The 16,573-nt window shown below is 38.9% G+C and overlaps 1 protein-coding gene across 1 annotated transcript in view; it reads right to left on the bottom strand.

Moving 5' to 3' along the window:
• SYTL3 (synaptotagmin-like 3) overlaps nucleotides 1-16,573 on the bottom strand; it is a 28,082-nt gene that overhangs the window by 8,201 nt on the left and 3,308 nt on the right. The window contains exons 3-8 of the mRNA XM_010144272.1: nucleotides 14,930-14,994; nucleotides 12,269-12,320; nucleotides 10,358-10,424; nucleotides 9,307-9,379; nucleotides 6,112-6,236; nucleotides 2,408-2,551 (exon numbers count right to left, since the gene is read on the bottom strand). Coding sequence (XP_010142574.1) covers nucleotides 2,408-2,551; nucleotides 6,112-6,236; nucleotides 9,307-9,379; nucleotides 10,358-10,424; nucleotides 12,269-12,320; nucleotides 14,930-14,994 — 526 coding nt within the window. The remainder of the gene's footprint in view (nucleotides 1-2,407; nucleotides 2,552-6,111; nucleotides 6,237-9,306; nucleotides 9,380-10,357; nucleotides 10,425-12,268; nucleotides 12,321-14,929; nucleotides 14,995-16,573) is intronic.

Here is a 16,573-nt window from a genome sequence, read left to right as displayed (position 1 = left end):
ACCAGACTGAGTGTGGGGGGGGGGGGGGGTTATGCTTCCATAACAGCCCTGAAAATTACAACTGTAATTGCAAATCTATTGCTTTGCCTTTATTCTCTTCAATAAGCTCTCCAGGTGAAAATGCTTTCTTAGGTAACTTCCAGATCTAGAAATTATCTCTGAATAGAACTGCCATGTGGCTTCCCATAAGAAAAACGCATACGTGTATGAGGGGCAGAGAGTGAAACAACCTCTGAAATCCAAGAACACCCAGAAGGCTGAACTAGACTGCTTTTAATACACAGCTCAGAGTAGGGTACGCTGCCGAGACATTAGGTTCTGTTACATACTAAGGGAAACAAAAGTGACCTTGCACCTCAATAGTCTGCAAGATGCTCCAATTCCATATAAAAATGACATACTGCAGCAGACAATTCAGAAAATACAAAGACATCCAGTTGTTGTATGTTGATGCTTAAAGAAGGTGTTTCCTAGGTCACCACTTCATTCTCCTTCCACCTGCTTTCTCCTATGGGCCAAAGGTTTGGATGCTGTCCATCCACACATATAAACAGCATTTGTGTCTAGCACTTACAGGGGCCAGGGAACTACAGTAAAGGAAGAGACTATAATTCTTTCTGTGGTCCAGCAGACAGGTAAATTTATGGTGCTAACCAGCCTTCCTTGTAACAAACTATCAACCCAATCAAAACAGTTTGTTCCCCATTCATTGGTAATGATATTCTTTAAGGTGAGCCCTACAAACTTTTTATACAGCATATGTCACAAACACACAATTGTTGTTGTGATTAATCTCACAGCAACACTGCTCTGGATTGCTAAGGTTAGATCACTCTTCCCCCTGAAAATAAACACCAGCCCACAAAGGGCTGGTTAACTGAGGAGTTCAGCATTGCACCACCCAGCAGTTAAGAGCACAGAGTGGTGTTTATGAGATCATATCTCGCTCCCATGCACATGCTTCTCTGTGTTTGTACAACTTACCAAATACTAATTTTAAAATTCACACCAACATTTAATTAGATTGAAGAAGCTATCTACTCTATCTTGTAAGTTCTAAGTAACATGCAAACTTCACAAAAGCAGGGTCAGAGTGGTTGCTGAGGAAGTCACAAGAAGAGTTAGGTCTGTTTTGACCTGATGCTTGTGGCATGTAATCTTGTTTTCCTCTATGAGACGAGTATCACTGTAATCAATCTCCCTTGCAGCTTTGTTCAGCTCTGCTATTTCACTCATTGACATATTTTCACTCACCCAACCAGAAAAATGCTTATTTTCCACCAAAATCCTTCAGGACAAAGGAATGCAAACAGACTTTGGTACTAGCTTATACGTCCTAAAAAATAGTTCTGCAAACGTCCCTAATATTTATTCCACAGAACTTCTTATTTAATTACAGAGGCTGGATAGGTGTTCTGATTAATGATGTTTGGACTGAACATCACTAGGTGTGCCTCCCATCTGATCAGGAGTCACATACATTCAATGTAGAAAACACTCATCATCTTTTTAGGTTCAGCGAACAGGAATTTAGCAATGACTGCGTGTACTGCACTCCTGCCAGCGTGACTGGATGTTCTGGAAGATACATTTCCATGGAGCAGTCATCAACACCCAACACTGACCCATAAGGGGAAGTCTGATGGAACTTGGCCTTTCCCTTTACAAGATTGTAGAAAACACTTTGGTTTTAAGTGTAGGCTGTCTATAGCCCAGTTCAAGTGGTGGTTGTTAGAATCACAAACGCCATGCAAAACCATTTCCATTTGTCAGTTTAACACTTCAGACTCCACGGTGCAGCAAATGGAGTGCACCAGTGTCCTTGTGTCTCTCTTATATTCCTCTGCAAAGGGAGCAGGCTGATCTAGTTCTGATTCCCTAAAAGTCATTTTAGTTCCCTTCTTTACAACAACCTATGAACTGCTCCCCTGGTTTCCATCACTGTCAGCTTTCTCTTCATTCACAGACATTCTGACATCTTTCTACTCAGATTTCTATTACCACACTTCTTGCAGAATAAAAAAAGAGAAAATTAACTTTAGAAAATTAATTAATTTTAATTAGTTTAAAATTAAATTAAGAAAAAACAAAATTTAAGAGAAAAGGCTAGCTACTAGGTTAGAAAGAACCATGTTCATGATCCCAACCCCAGTATAAAATGAGAAAGGGGTAGCTGATCTATCAATTATTCATTATTAATGGATATACCCACGTAACAATTATCAATTTGATTGTGCTTATGCTGCAAAAAGTTCACAGTGTTACGATGAGAACTGTGACAAAGGCACATCTGTCATCAGAAACAGGCCAACACTTTCCACAAGATCTTAGCTTTTATATCTGTTTCCATTGCTTTTATATCTTCGCTTTTATACCCTGTTCTGTTTTGCTTCACCCTTTGACTTACATATTTTCTGCCATCACAGAAAACTGCATCACTTGTGGGACTGGTTGTTATGTCTTCTTCCTCCTTGCAATTCCTTTTGGTCAGGATTTCACTGTCATTTTGGGCCCCAGTGATGAGCTGTTGAAGACTGGGTGTACTTTTAATCTGTAAGAAATTCAGCAAGTTGTTTGCTGGTTTGTTTTAATTTAAGAAAAAATGCCTCGATTCCTTCAGGAGTGATATCAGAAGAAAATTCAGGAAATAGCTAAAATTCACTCTGATCAATGTCATGCAGGTGGCACACTTTCAAAGACAATGTGGTAACTTAATTTAAATGTTGATTTATAGTTCTCTCATCCCAGCTAGTAGTTCTTTCATTGCATTCACAATTTTCTAAAATTAACATACCACCACCTAATCTAAGGATTGCTACCACAGCAATTACTAACAACAGTCTACTAATAACACACCAAAAGTAGCACCATCTAATAAAAAGCCTTATTAGCCTTCAACAAAACAGTAATTTTGGAAGAAAAAAAAATACTGCCTTCAAGGAATTAGAAACAGTATTTTGCAATATGGATGACACATGTCCGTGTCTACCTATGCAAGAATGAATGCAGAGTTGAAAGAGACTTGAAAATAGAAACAGACTCACAAGTTCTTATTTAGCTTTGATTATAGAAAAAGTTTAAATTTCTGAGGTGTTCTTGACTTTGCTTTGATTAACTCCATTCACCTTTCCAATTCTCCCATTAAAACTCTGACAATTTGTGAAAAATTAAGATATATAGTAGCAAAACTCCTTGAGATTTACCTTCAGCCACCTCTGTTGCCAGTAACAACAGTTCTTAGAATGAAATGCCAGAAGACTAATATGTATGGCTAGAAATATGTTGAAAATATATTTTAGCTCATTCTGGCACAATGCTACCCTTAGATAATATAATCTACAAAAAGTACATTTCACAGTTCAACAGGTAGGAAAAGATTGAGGTAAGAAACTTTAGATGGTTAGGATCTAAGAAAATAATTTATTTAAAAGCAAAACATTGTGTAACACGGATTACCTAAAAGACTAGAAAGAATATAGTGTGACTGAATCAACAAAAAGGATTGGTATTTATTTGCATAAAAGAAAGAACTAAAACATATTTAACAAACATAGGAACCCCTCCTGCACAATCATCAACAGAAAGCAGTAAAGAATGAGGACAACAGAGGAGATTAGATATTGACATTACTTCTGACAAAACAGCATGTGCAAAATCCAAACCAGTATGCTGGTATTGCAACACACAGAAGCTGTCGTGTGTAATAACTGCCCTACCTTCAGAATATAGGTAAGAATTAAGTTCCCTTGTGAGAAGGAAACAGATGGAAAATGCATTCGAATAGTCTCAACAATTCCCAAACAAAATCAAAATATCGTTATTTCTCATCAGAGAAATTGCCTTCTGCTTTATAAAAAGCTGAAACACCACCAGTTTCACTTGCTAACCAAACCAAGGTGCCTCACACTGAATGTTGGCTTCTACTTGGATCAGAAAGATGTCTCTATTTTGTTTAATAGTGATTGACAAGGCAACATAACTGCAAGTGCTAACTTGGCCTGAGGTCACATAAGCAAGACTCCCACCCAGCATCCGCTGTCACAGGAGGCGTAACCTACAGCTACTGACACACCACAAACAGCTTCCGAAGCTTGCGCATGTCTGCTTGCTCCCCCAGTGAGGCAGGTATAATTGCAGTCCCTTTAATGAACTTACAGATTCTGATGGTGAGAGGCCCTAGAAAATATTCAATTAACTTCCTGAATCTAGATTTCACACTGGCTGGTAGTTCTTGCCATTGCATTGTTTTGTGGGTTTTTTTTTTTTCCACTACTACTATTACTATTACATTCAAAATGGCAGAGTTACAGCAACTACTTCCCAGTCATTCTTAGGGGAAAAAACGCACACTTTCTAGTGGAAAAAAACTCCCACTGTTTCGACTCATTCTCCAAAAATGAGAGTTCCTTCTGGAGGGGAAATTGCAACAAGTAAGATTTCTACATTGTATTTTGTTATAAATGTGAGTAATTAGTAGTTTTACAAGTGTAATTTAAAACTAAAGTCATAGTTCTAGCAAGGATATAAAAAGTTACCCTCAGTAAAGGAAAACAAAGGTGAAAAAGAAAAAAAATGGAAGAATATTGCAACAGTGCATTGACAGAGATTAAAAATAATTTTTAAAGTCACAGTGAAAATAAAAAAAGCCATCACATGAGTGTAGGGACAGAAAAGTAAAACATCCTTCAATATATAAACAATCTGAATGACATTCACAAGAAAAAGATCCTCAATAATTTTAGCAAAACTGTAATTCTAGCTTAAATATAGTCTAACTGCTTTGAATGAAACAAAAGCTCCGTGACTCAGAGAAACAGTGCTCTGACACACACACAAAAACCCCACTGAAACCTATCTTCCAAAATCTGTAATGCAAAGGGTGTACATAAATTAATTCCTAAATCTATAAATGGGTTATTAAAAACCCGAATAATTTGGAATCTCCTACTAATACATTTCTCAAGTCAAAGAACCTATATGCATCTTTTAAATGTGACAGACTGTGTGTGATCAACATGCAATGAAGCTTGGTTTGAGTTCATATTATCTCCAACTCTGATGTTTTTCAATGCATTAGAAGAGCAGTGCTCTGCCAGTGTGCTGAAGTAATACTGAAGGGTGGTTTGCCACCATGAAAGCAGCAGTCAGTAATTTAATAATTGTTGCCAATCTTGTTTACAATATAATTGCATACAAAAATACCAGAACTGATCTCACAGAGTTCACGGATCTTGCTGGGTCATGCGGTCTGACAGTCTGTATCTTGCACTGATGAACACCCAACACTTCAGAGGAAAGAGAAAAGTGTGCACCAAGGGAGCTGTGAGTAATATTTGCCATGAGGTCTGGCCCAAAGCAAGAGCTTTACTCAGCGTCCAATTCAGGCACTTGGACTACATTTACCTCATTCAGATGAACAAGGCGATTCAGTTAAGTGCCCATTATATGGAAAATTGTGTACGGACAAAGTTCAAGTCACTTGAGATGTGATAGTGTACAGAACAAAATCTTCAGTGTAACTTTAAAGCAGATTCATGACATCATCTTCAGCCCTGCACAATTTGTGGAAAAACAGACAACTGGATTTTTCTCAAACTTCTCAGGAAAACACTGAAAGCTAGAGACTGTAACCAAAGCAAAAGGAAAAGGGAAAACAGCAGTCAATGTTTTCTCCTTGCCAAGTTCGAAAGTGCTCAGAAAGTGTCAGAATGGGTTCTGGATAGTCATAGCTTGGTCCTGCTCAGCGGCAAGAGGGGCAGGAGAAGGACAAGAGACCGAGCACCTCCCTGCAGCCCAGCAGTCACACAGAGCAGATATCAATCTGCCTCGAGAAAGTCTGTGAGAGGAAAACGACCCATCCTCTCCCTCCCCGTATGATGGTCTTTGTAAAATCTCAGCCTAACATTTTGGCTCTGCGCTGAGATCAAGCGCACAGACTCAGCCAAAAACCTTGTGAAGAATCAGAGTTCTGACCATGGTCAGTGACCATCAGCTAAGCCCTGCTCGCATAACAAAAGTAAAATTCCCCTGTATAAGTCACTATTCTTACAAACATATTCCTCTCCTGAAACAGCCCTTACAGTTAGAGACTGTGTATAATAATATGGATACCCTGCTCGTAATGTTGATGGCAGTGTCAGACTGGCTCCTTCTTTGCTTCCTTTTTTCCACGTTCTGCTCATAATCTGTAGTTAGGAGACATCTGTCAGCCATATCATTCTGGGACTTGGAGATTTCTGAAGTGAAAATAAAGAGAGAAGTCACTATGACAAACATTGCGAGCAATCCTGTAGTTTTACAGGCTAATTCTGTAGCTTTCAAACTTTCATCCTGCAGTTCTAGTAAGAGTAAGAAACAGATGGGAAGGCAAGTGCTTGTCCCATTTTGTATAATTGTATCTCTCCTACCTAAATCTCCCTGCTGTTTCAACTGAAAATTATACTCCTTGCTTCCTATCATTATAGCTGCTGCAAGGAATTGCTGTATGTTAGCAAATACAGTTTGCTCCCAGAAGTAGTTACTGCAGTCCCTATATACAGCTTGATTTGTAAAGCAGTTTGGTTTGGTTCAGGATAAAAGCAAGATCATTACATAATAGCATCCTGGAAAATATTTGGAAATTTACCCAAAATATGGATGAAAGGAGAGATATTACATACTCTGGTGCCAAACCACATATTATTTTAAGAACTTGAGTAGCCCTCATTAATTTCAATAATGTCACTCATGTGCATAAGCTTATGTCTGTATTTAAGTACCTTATTGAATTAGCACTTCAGTAACATCTAGTTAATTGTCAAATAAATCTATAGGACAATTGGTGCACCACTTTTTGCTTCTTATTCCTCAGGGTACAGTCAGAATTTCACTTAAAGGGAAGGGCAGCACTCATCCATGATTTCTGAAGTTGAAGATAGCAAGCTGAGCAGCAGACACTTTGCTGCAAATCCCAGATAATCTTTCATGAAGAATTAATAACTTAAGCGGTACATGAAATAGCTATCATATATTTAATTCATACAGAAGAAATAAATACCACTTTCACAACACTAGCCTCTGTGGAAGGACCTCAGATTGCACGCACTATGTCATTATGGTATTCAAAAACAAAGGCACTCTTAAGTGTGACTTTTAAAGTCACTTCGGGTTAGTTTTGTTCCTAGCAGCAATTAGTCCTCAGATGTTTGGTGTACTCCATTAAAACCTAATGTGAGATATTCATAGGCAGGCTCAATGAAGTCATCTTTGACTGCAAATTGAACCAGGTTTTTAAAACATACAGTGAAATCAGAGATCATAAAAGAGACTGGAGAGAGAGATGTAATGGAGTAGATACAATCTGAGTAGTTTGACCAGTAGTAGAAACTGAAACGCAAGCTTGCCTCATGCTGTCCTAAAACAAACAGGTTGCAGAACAGGCTACTGTGAGACCAAAAAAAAAACCAAAAAAAAAACCAAACCACCAAACCAAACACACCACCCACCCACCCCTATCAGTTTTTGTATCTATTCCTCCTTTTGCTAAGGGTGATTTCCCACTGCAAAGAGAACTACAACCAGCAACTTCTTTTACATTCACCAAACGGCAACCACTGAGTTACAACACCCCATTGCTGCCAAACCATGCTGGAACAGGAGGTAACGGCATAAGGTGCAGACTGTACAACGGCGGCATTGTGCTGCACATGCTAATCCTTTGTTTCCACTGCTCTCAAACATGCGCACACACACCAGCTTCAGTGATAGAATCAGAGGCCTAACGAGGTTCTCCAGGTTTATTTACTGCTGTACACAAGAGCTGAGTGTATTAAATACCTCTGCAAACCAGGACATTTTTATCTAGTTAAGATATAGAGTACTAACTTTGGACACTCGTGACTGAAAGCATTTATCAGTACAGTACCAGGTTTCATTAAGAGGCCACATATTTCTGAAAGATCTGTTTTCTTAAGTCAAGAAGGCCAAGTCTTTCTCTCTATAAGACTTCCTACACTTTTTAATTATTGGCTTCACTGATAGCAACAGCCTGTTATTTTCTCACAAATTAAAACGTTCTACCCTAACTGAGGACGATAGCACCTGAGTGGGGTTTCAAATACAGCTGACCTGAGCTAACAAGTTGCTGACATTCCCCTCTGCAACCACTGCTCTTTCCTCCTCAGTCCCTGGCCACATGGCCCAGCACCCTCTGTTTTGTAGGCTCCAACACATATGCCCTACCTTGAGCCTATTTAATTCACTAAACCAGCAGAAAAGTACCTCTGTGTTTTGTCTGGGTTAATACTCTGCCTTTTAAATTAGCTAAATCAGTTTCCAGAGGGGTCCAGAAACACTGGTGCTAATTCAAGTAAAGCAATAGCAGCAGAAGGCCAGAAACGGAGAGAAAAGAAAGATGTGCTGGGAGTAGGACCTTCCTTTTGGTAGCAGTGAACTATTAAAGCAGCTTGATGCAGTCCTGACAGTCTTTACCAGTGACTGTGGGATATCACTATGCTTCAAACTAACAGAAAGCAGAATAAATTACTTTGCATCCAGTTCTGTGCTGCCTCAGCTATCTGCTTCCAGTGATGAAGCGTCCTACAGCACTCTACACTACACTTCTGTTCAGGAGACACAGCCATTGTGTCTCTGCATAGTTTTACTCTGTGTTCACACAGACACAACACAGAATTTGCGTAGTTAAAGGAGAACAGGTCTTTAGGATGGGTGGATAGGAAAGACCAAACAAGAGCCAAGACAGGAGTTAGGGGAAAGGCACTAAAGCCAAATTTATTCAGAACTAATCTCACATTTGGTGTTGTCTAAGATGAAGCTAGTAAGAAAGAGACGGCTAGACAGATTGAGAAAGAAGGTGGCAGTCCTCTTGAAAATGGCCAGTGAGTGAAAGTATTAAACTCTATTTCCATTTCATGACAGATTCTTTGACAGGATGAGTTGGGGTTGAGTCAGATAGGAAACACAAAGATCACTACAGCAGAAAGTGATTATTACTCTGTGCTAACATGAGTTAAATATACTGCATCTGAATGCCCAATGGACTTGAAAACAACATTATACAGTCTTCACATCTTTTTGAGAAAGGCATCTGGGTTGGTATCATCAGCTTGTTAACTAGCAGAATACTAAAGGAAAATTAGACAGAATGTATTATTTTTCAGGTTGACTCAGTCCTGTCATAAGTCATTTCAGCCATTATTCAATAGTTGGGGGTTTTTTTAGACTATATTTTGGCCAACAATTTGACCAAAAAAATGGAAATATCTGATTACCTTACTCTAGATTGACAAAGCAGTGAAAGCTACTTACTTTTTATATGTGTTGTGAGAGACAAAAACAAGTTTTCCACAGATTTATTAAAACTTTTAGACTGTCCAAGTTCCTGTAAATGGGAGATGCCAAGAGTAAGACACAAAATATTTGCTGTTTTCATTTCCATTATCACATACCTACAGACCACCTAACAATCAGATGATAAGATTGCAGCCCTTTGCTCACTTCTGTAGACAAACACATCTGAGGACATATGTTGAAATGGTTGAAAACTGTTACACTGACATATGAAGACAGGAAATAATCTTTTCAGTTCCATACTCTTTGGTATACAAGTGGAATTCCTTGTAGGGCAGTCACACAGAAATTTCACAAATAATACAACTAAATACATCACTCATTTGTGGTAATGTATCTAATACTTCAGGTGGAATGTCCTACCTATTACAGATGCTTCTATGCCTCTGAATCAAAGGCGTTTCATCAGACTCCAGGTAAGCATATATTAGGATGTCTACCGAATTGCAATGGGTTTCAAAAGCAGAGCCTGAGGACCCAGTCCAAAATGAACTGAAACAGTAATTTAGTGTGATTTCGATGAGTTCTGAGCTATGTCGTACTATTCTGTCCACTAGAAACTATGATGCAAAGGCAACCATCAAATTCACCATTTTTCACTCAGTAACGAAAGCAACACATGGAATGATCGCTTTATAAAGGACTATTGAATATCATGGGACCATGGGATCCTTCAGGCTGGAGGGGAGCTCAGGAGATCTCAGTCCAGCCTTCCTATAGCAAGGCACCAAAAACTGGGTTCAATATTTTAGTGCCAAGTAGAGCAGTTAATTACTTCCCTCAAAAACTGAAAAGTAATTGAAAACATCCCTGGTGACAGCCTTTGACCTTTCTCTCCTACTACCAATGCAGCATAAAAAAAATGACAAAGGAACAAAAGGCAGCATTTACATTGGAATATGATGCTGCAGCAGTTGCTGTTTACTGTATTCCTGTGGCTGGCCTTTTCCTGTGAATGACACCCTAAGAGGTACAAGTATACATATATTTTGCAGATACGTACATTTACCGCCACATTGCTTCCTGCTGTGGATTCTGTGAAAGGAGGTGGAGTTGGAGGTACGACAGAAATTTTACTAGAAATTTAAGAAACAATAAACAAGTGCAACAATTAATATATTATGCTAGTGGAGGGATAAATAAACCACATTCATGCTCAGTATCTTTATTATCTGCCTTTCCTGCAATCTAAAGATCTGGGTTGAGATCCTGAGTCTTTAAGGGTTGCAGCCACAGGCTTATTGCCGGTTTGTAAGAATTAGGACTACCTTTATCTTCTAAATTTTGGGCCACTCTCGGCAGAATTATTACACAGAATCACAGAATCATCTGGTTGGAAGTGACCTGCAAGATCACCTAGTTCAACCATACACCCTGCACTGCCAGGGTCCCTAAGCCATGTCCCTCAGCACCACATCTACAGTCTTTTAAACACTTCCAGGGATGGGGACTCCACCACCTCCCTGGTGGCAGCCAGTTCCAGTGTTTCACAACCCTTTCTGTAAAGAAATTTTTCCTAATGTCCGACCTAAACCTCTCCTGGAGCAACCTGAAGCTGTTTCCTCTAGTCCTGTCACTTGTTACGTGGGAGAAGAGTCCGATTCCCTCCTCCCTACGACCTCCTTTCAGGTAATTGTAGAGAGCAGTAAGGTCTCCCCTCACCTTCCTTTTCTCAAGACTAAATAATCCCTGTTCCCTCAGCCACTCCTCATAAGACTTGTTCTCTAGACCCATCACCAGCTTCGTTGCCCTTCTCTGGACACACTCCAGCACCTCAATGTCCTCCTTGAACAGTCAGGAACACCTAATTTAGGACTGGCTTCATCAACTTCTATATGGTTGGCAGTATTGCAATCTGTCCCCCGAGTGTTAAAACACAATTCCTATCTATCACATCCCATCTCTGTTTCAGGTGTGTTTTCAGAAAACAGTCACCTTTATTTACAATACTAAAAGGATCCTTCTTTGCTTGGGCCCAGGGCTGTTAGAGCCCCATGACAGCATTCCGACCATTTCACTTATGGTAAATAGCACCAGTCTGAACAAAAAAAAAAATCTGACTGTTATCTGACTGATTCTGCTATCACAGAACAACCACGGACCCTTAAGGCAACCAGTGAACTTCCTTTTTTGATCCTCTTTTACCATATCTAGATAAGAGCAAATCCTTATGCTGCCCTGGTTAGGATCCTATCCAGCTTATTATAAGTTTCTGTCTTATGCAGCTATACCTCACCAAATAATAACCATAAAGCCCCCCAAAAAAGATGGTCTCAATTTTGTTTGTTTGTTGGGGGTTGGTTGTTTTGTTTAAGGAAAGGGTTTCTTTTACACAATATAGTTAAATAGACTGTTATTTCATTATATATCACTGGTAATAAAACTTAAATGTGGTCATGCTTAGGCCTCTAGTCAAAGTATTTATTCAGTGTAAACTAGATTTTTTACTTCAGTTCAGTAAGTGGATGTGTCTTACTATGTTGTCTACTCTTTAGTCTAAAGCTATCAAATCAACAATATCTCCTGTAACAGTGCTCCTGTTGAGCAAATAGTGACTCTACTGCTGTTATATCCAGTAAATATTTTTCATCTCTGATCATTTAAAAGCCATGTGTAAATGTGAAAGATAATGGTGTAAACAGCTATGCAAAAAATACAAGCAGATATAACAAAACTAATGCATGTCCCTTCATTTCACGTACATAAGACACCACTACTCTAAACATAGCACTCTTCTTTCTACTCAAGACCCTTTCTATGGATTGCTGACAGATAAAAGTGGGAATTTTTCTGTTTTTATCATTTGTACTCCAAAAGTATTGAAATTTGGTTTTCATAATAAAAAAAATTGCCAGCTACAATATATTGCCTATACAAATTCCCAGTGTCCTACAACCATTTGTCCTTTTATGAGTCTTACCTCAGTTTCTGATAAGATCTCAAGAGCTTTGCACCAACTGTTTCATGTCTTCCTGTGAAGGAGAAAAAAAAAATAAAGCAAACACCCGAAGTTCATTTAGCAGCAGCAGCAGCAGTTACTAATGCCTGTACAATACTTTTTATAGTCGGCACCTTTCAGGAACTGGCCTGTGTTTACAGAAGCTTGTGCACATGCAAGTCAGTGAAATCAGCCCCTGCCTGACGTATCAGCACACACACCAAGCAACACGCAGGTCTCTCCTCTATCACAGACCATATCATGATTTCACCTTCACCTCTCGCAGGTGACACATTCAGACCAGCTCTTCACCAATGCTGAGGACAATCATGAATGGTGCTCAGGGCCCATTCCTGCAGGTTGCTAAGTGCTCTCAGGCTCCTGAGGTCCAGGAGGTAGGTAGCGCACAGGCCCACTGCACTAAAGCACACTTCAACCACAAAACTCAAACACTATGCAAAGCTTGAAAATGTGCACGAGAGTAGGCACATGGTCATCTCCGGCATCTTACGAAAAATTCTTTTCACTTTTTCTACTAGACACCTGAACAATCATGGAAACACATGACTAGCTGACAAACATGAGCAAAACCCTTTGCTAAGGCCATCCTTGTGTGGTAACAGCAACCATGTCACGTTCCTCACGTGAGCAGCCACATGATGTAAAGAACACCAAGGAGCAAGCGCTCCATCAGGCACGAACAATGAGGACTCAAAAACGTAGTTTGCTCCTGAGTGATCACAAACAGGAAGGGCTAAATGCATGTAACAAATGACCAACTGAAATACCTGGAGTGGTTTTAATCACTAATCTTTCCCAATACAGAAAGCAGCAGGTGACCCACGCTTTGCTGAAGATGTCATTAATTTTAATGTATTACTTACTTACACAAAAGTAGTAGAACTTTGTGGTGGTAGAAACAAAAATCAACTTATTGATGTTACAAATTTCAATCAGAACTCCAGTCTTAATGTTCTGTTATTAATGAGCAATATTTAGTATCTTGATTTACTGCAGCATTAAATGATTTTTTAGATTTTTAATTTATTAGTCAGTAAAGGCAATCTGCCACTTATGAAAATATTCTTTTCATTCTTTAGGCAGAAGCTACACAAAATTAATAAAAATCATACTATGTAACTTCCTTTTTTACTCTTCAACATATGAAAACTTCACTATCATGTATTTTTCAGTTAAACTTATTTGCCAGTAAATATCTCACGTGTTATATTTTCAAACCAAAAGAGGGCACTATCTCTCCAGGCTTGAAGGATACATAACTACCTCTGTGTTTCGAAGTTTGCCCTTTTTTAACCCCTTTAATTACATCAGCTCTAATCAAAGGAACTAAACAAAACATTTTTCTTCCTGCAGGCTTATCTTCTGCATATCCTTTGATCTTTGAGATTTCAACAGTATTGCTATTAGATCAAAATGCTTCAAGCACCCACAGATCTTTGACAACACAAGGTGAGAACTCATTTACGTTACTAGAAAGAGGGACAGTCAGTACCTTGCAATATCAGTTTTATAGCATTTTTCAGTAACTGAGAGTGATTGTTAAAATACGAGGGAAAATTATTAACAATGGTTTGGGGCCTTAACTGTGTTTTAAAAGATTAGTCAACTAATACTTTAAAATCAGAAACTGTGTTAGCTAGAATGGAATTCAGCTAAATCTTTTAAATATTAAATGAAGCGTTCTAGCAGGAACTGTAGATCAATTTCTTAATACGCTACCTGCTGTCTTTTGTGAATACCTACTACCCCAAATTTGCCTGATTACGTTCTTCCATTTGTAAACCTCTTCCTATCCAAGTTTCCCAAGTGATATTTAAGGACCAGTGCCTTCCTTTTTACCAGCTACTCTTAATTCTAGATGTGATGCAGGTTCTGGAAGTGAAACTGTAACATTCAGCTACAGTCAGGCACAAAATGAAATAGCTGTCTATCTGAAGTGGTGCTACAAGGGGAAGAGGAAGGAAATCCCATCCATTTCATTAAGTCATTGCAGGTGAAAACTAAGACTAACAGCCCTTTGGCTTGCAAAACACAATCTCCTTAGAAGAATCCATCCACACCCTCTATATTGCTTTTAGAGCTTTGTATTTTTAATTGCACTAACAACACTGAACACAAGGCAATGGCACTGCTGGCTGAAAGAGAATACACAGTAAGCATTTAGTTCTCTGTTGTTTATAGCTATTAATGTTTTTCTTTACTCCATTCTGTCATTTCTTTAAGCTTTAGAACTTTCTCAGTTAAATCAACTTAAGTTTTAACTCTCACAAGCTATGGATGCAAGATCATTTCCTTCCTGCACAGATATTTTAACATTTCTATACTTATTTCACATCATCGTATTTTTTTAGAAGTCTTACGTGCTCACTAATGCAAATTCATATGGCCAGCAATTTTCTTATGATTATTACTCATACAAAATGAATTGTACTTCTAAATGCATTCTGCTAGGTTGTGTTCATGTTTTATTTACTGCATAGACAGATGCACTGCGTGATAATTTCTGACAAATCTCTCACCAAGTGGAACAAACATTAAACACAGTGGCAGGCTACATTTTGTGTTCCACTTGGATGAGGGCTACATGTTACATGGCAGTTTATGGTCTGTTCTAGTGATTACCTTCGCCTGGATATTTCTTTGCTCGTTCCTCAAAGAACCATTCACCAGCCTTTACTTTCACATCTCTGAAAAACAAGCAAGACATTTGAAACAACATTTTCCAAAGTGTATTTCCTCAAATGTTTGTTAACTATTTAACAATCCAACCATCTTTCTTAATCCTACCATAAAACTAAGATTTCATGACTGCTCACTCCATTGACTTTACTGCAGGTCTGCTAACAAAGGATTCCTCCCCTCCTTCCCCCCCACCCCTCAACTGTCTGTTTGTTTTTTGTTGTGCAGGACTGCCCAGGGAAAGCAATACGTACTTCTCTAGGCACCGCTCTGAAGCCAGGAGTCTTGGGCCCACTGCGATCTGTACAACCAACTTGCAGTACAGCCCAGTCACTTGTGCTGGCTGCTTACAGCTGCAGCCTAGTCCGAGAAGCAGGGAAAATCAACGAGGACGTAGAACTTGGCATGGCCACCAGGGAGCGTGGAGCTCCACAACCCTGATGGTGTGAGGGCTTCGTGGCCAATCTTTCTTCATTTTGTGGAGACTAACATCAGTGATGCCAACCAACACCACGCACAGGCACCAGGATCACAGGATTGAAATGATTAACAAGTATAAAATGATATCACACTAAATAGCTCTGTCAGGAGCAGATTCTCAGCAGATTTGCCTCTTTCATTTTGTTTCCTCCAACTGACTTAGATGAAGACTGCAATCTGAACCCACCCATTATTAAAGAGACAAAGAGAACTTTGAGGAGGGGATTCTCTGGAGTCTTCAGGTTCCAAATGCTCATCTAAATGTCTTACTAATTTTTAGGGCATATATCTGTTCCTTGTGGATTTTCTGATGCTTATTAAAGAGTGAAGTCCCACTGCAAAAACTTTGTCTGCAGGCATTATTACATTTTCTTCTCTACCCAGAGTTAATTTTTCTTCTATGAAATTAATCTCTTTATAACCATTGCTTCAGCTGAAATTGTTTAGAATTAGCAACAACATACAGACAGTAAACTCATGTCAGGCTTGCCTCCTTAAGAGGGAAAAATCTCTAAACACAGCAGTCGTAGTAATATCCGCCAAAGCCCAGGCCACAAAATCGCTGGGTTTGCTATTTACACCTCACCTTACTCTGAGTTAAAATAGACAAACCACGGGTAGAATGCTGTTTGTTCTTTCTGTGGCTTGACTTTAAGGCATTTTAGGTATTTAAAATATACTTTTGTAAATAGCAAAGAAGAATATTTTAAAAATTCACTAACTGTGTAGATCTTATTATTTATTTTCATGCCTAACCAGAGATTCTAGTGCATAACTGAACAAAGATGAGTTCGAAAATTAGGTTAAGATAACTTTGAGACATGATACTTACTTTGGATGGTAATCTATTAATTAATAAATGTCTGAAATCTCTGGCTGCACTAGAGCTTCAAGGGCTCTGCCTTGGTAGTGCCCCAATTCTCATCATCAGCCTTTCCTTTATGTTCTTCCCACTACTCATGGTTTTCTTCCCAGAGTTTAATCTCCAGTTCTGCACAGGCTTATGCTATAATTAGACCGCTCATGAGATGAAAACTGGAAATACCCTCTTTTTTTCTTTTCTTTTTTTTTTTTTTTTTAAGGCTTTGGAATTTATTAAAACGGGCT

The sequence above is a fragment of the Buceros rhinoceros genome, unplaced genomic scaffold (genome assembly GCF_000710305.1).
Source record: "Buceros rhinoceros silvestris isolate BGI_N320 unplaced genomic scaffold, ASM71030v1 scaffold19049, whole genome shotgun sequence".
In the NCBI taxonomy this organism is placed as follows: domain Eukaryota; kingdom Metazoa; phylum Chordata; class Aves; order Bucerotiformes; family Bucerotidae; genus Buceros; species Buceros rhinoceros.
The sequence above is the reverse complement of the archived record's forward strand: the minus strand, read 5'-3'. Positions and strand labels throughout refer to the sequence as shown.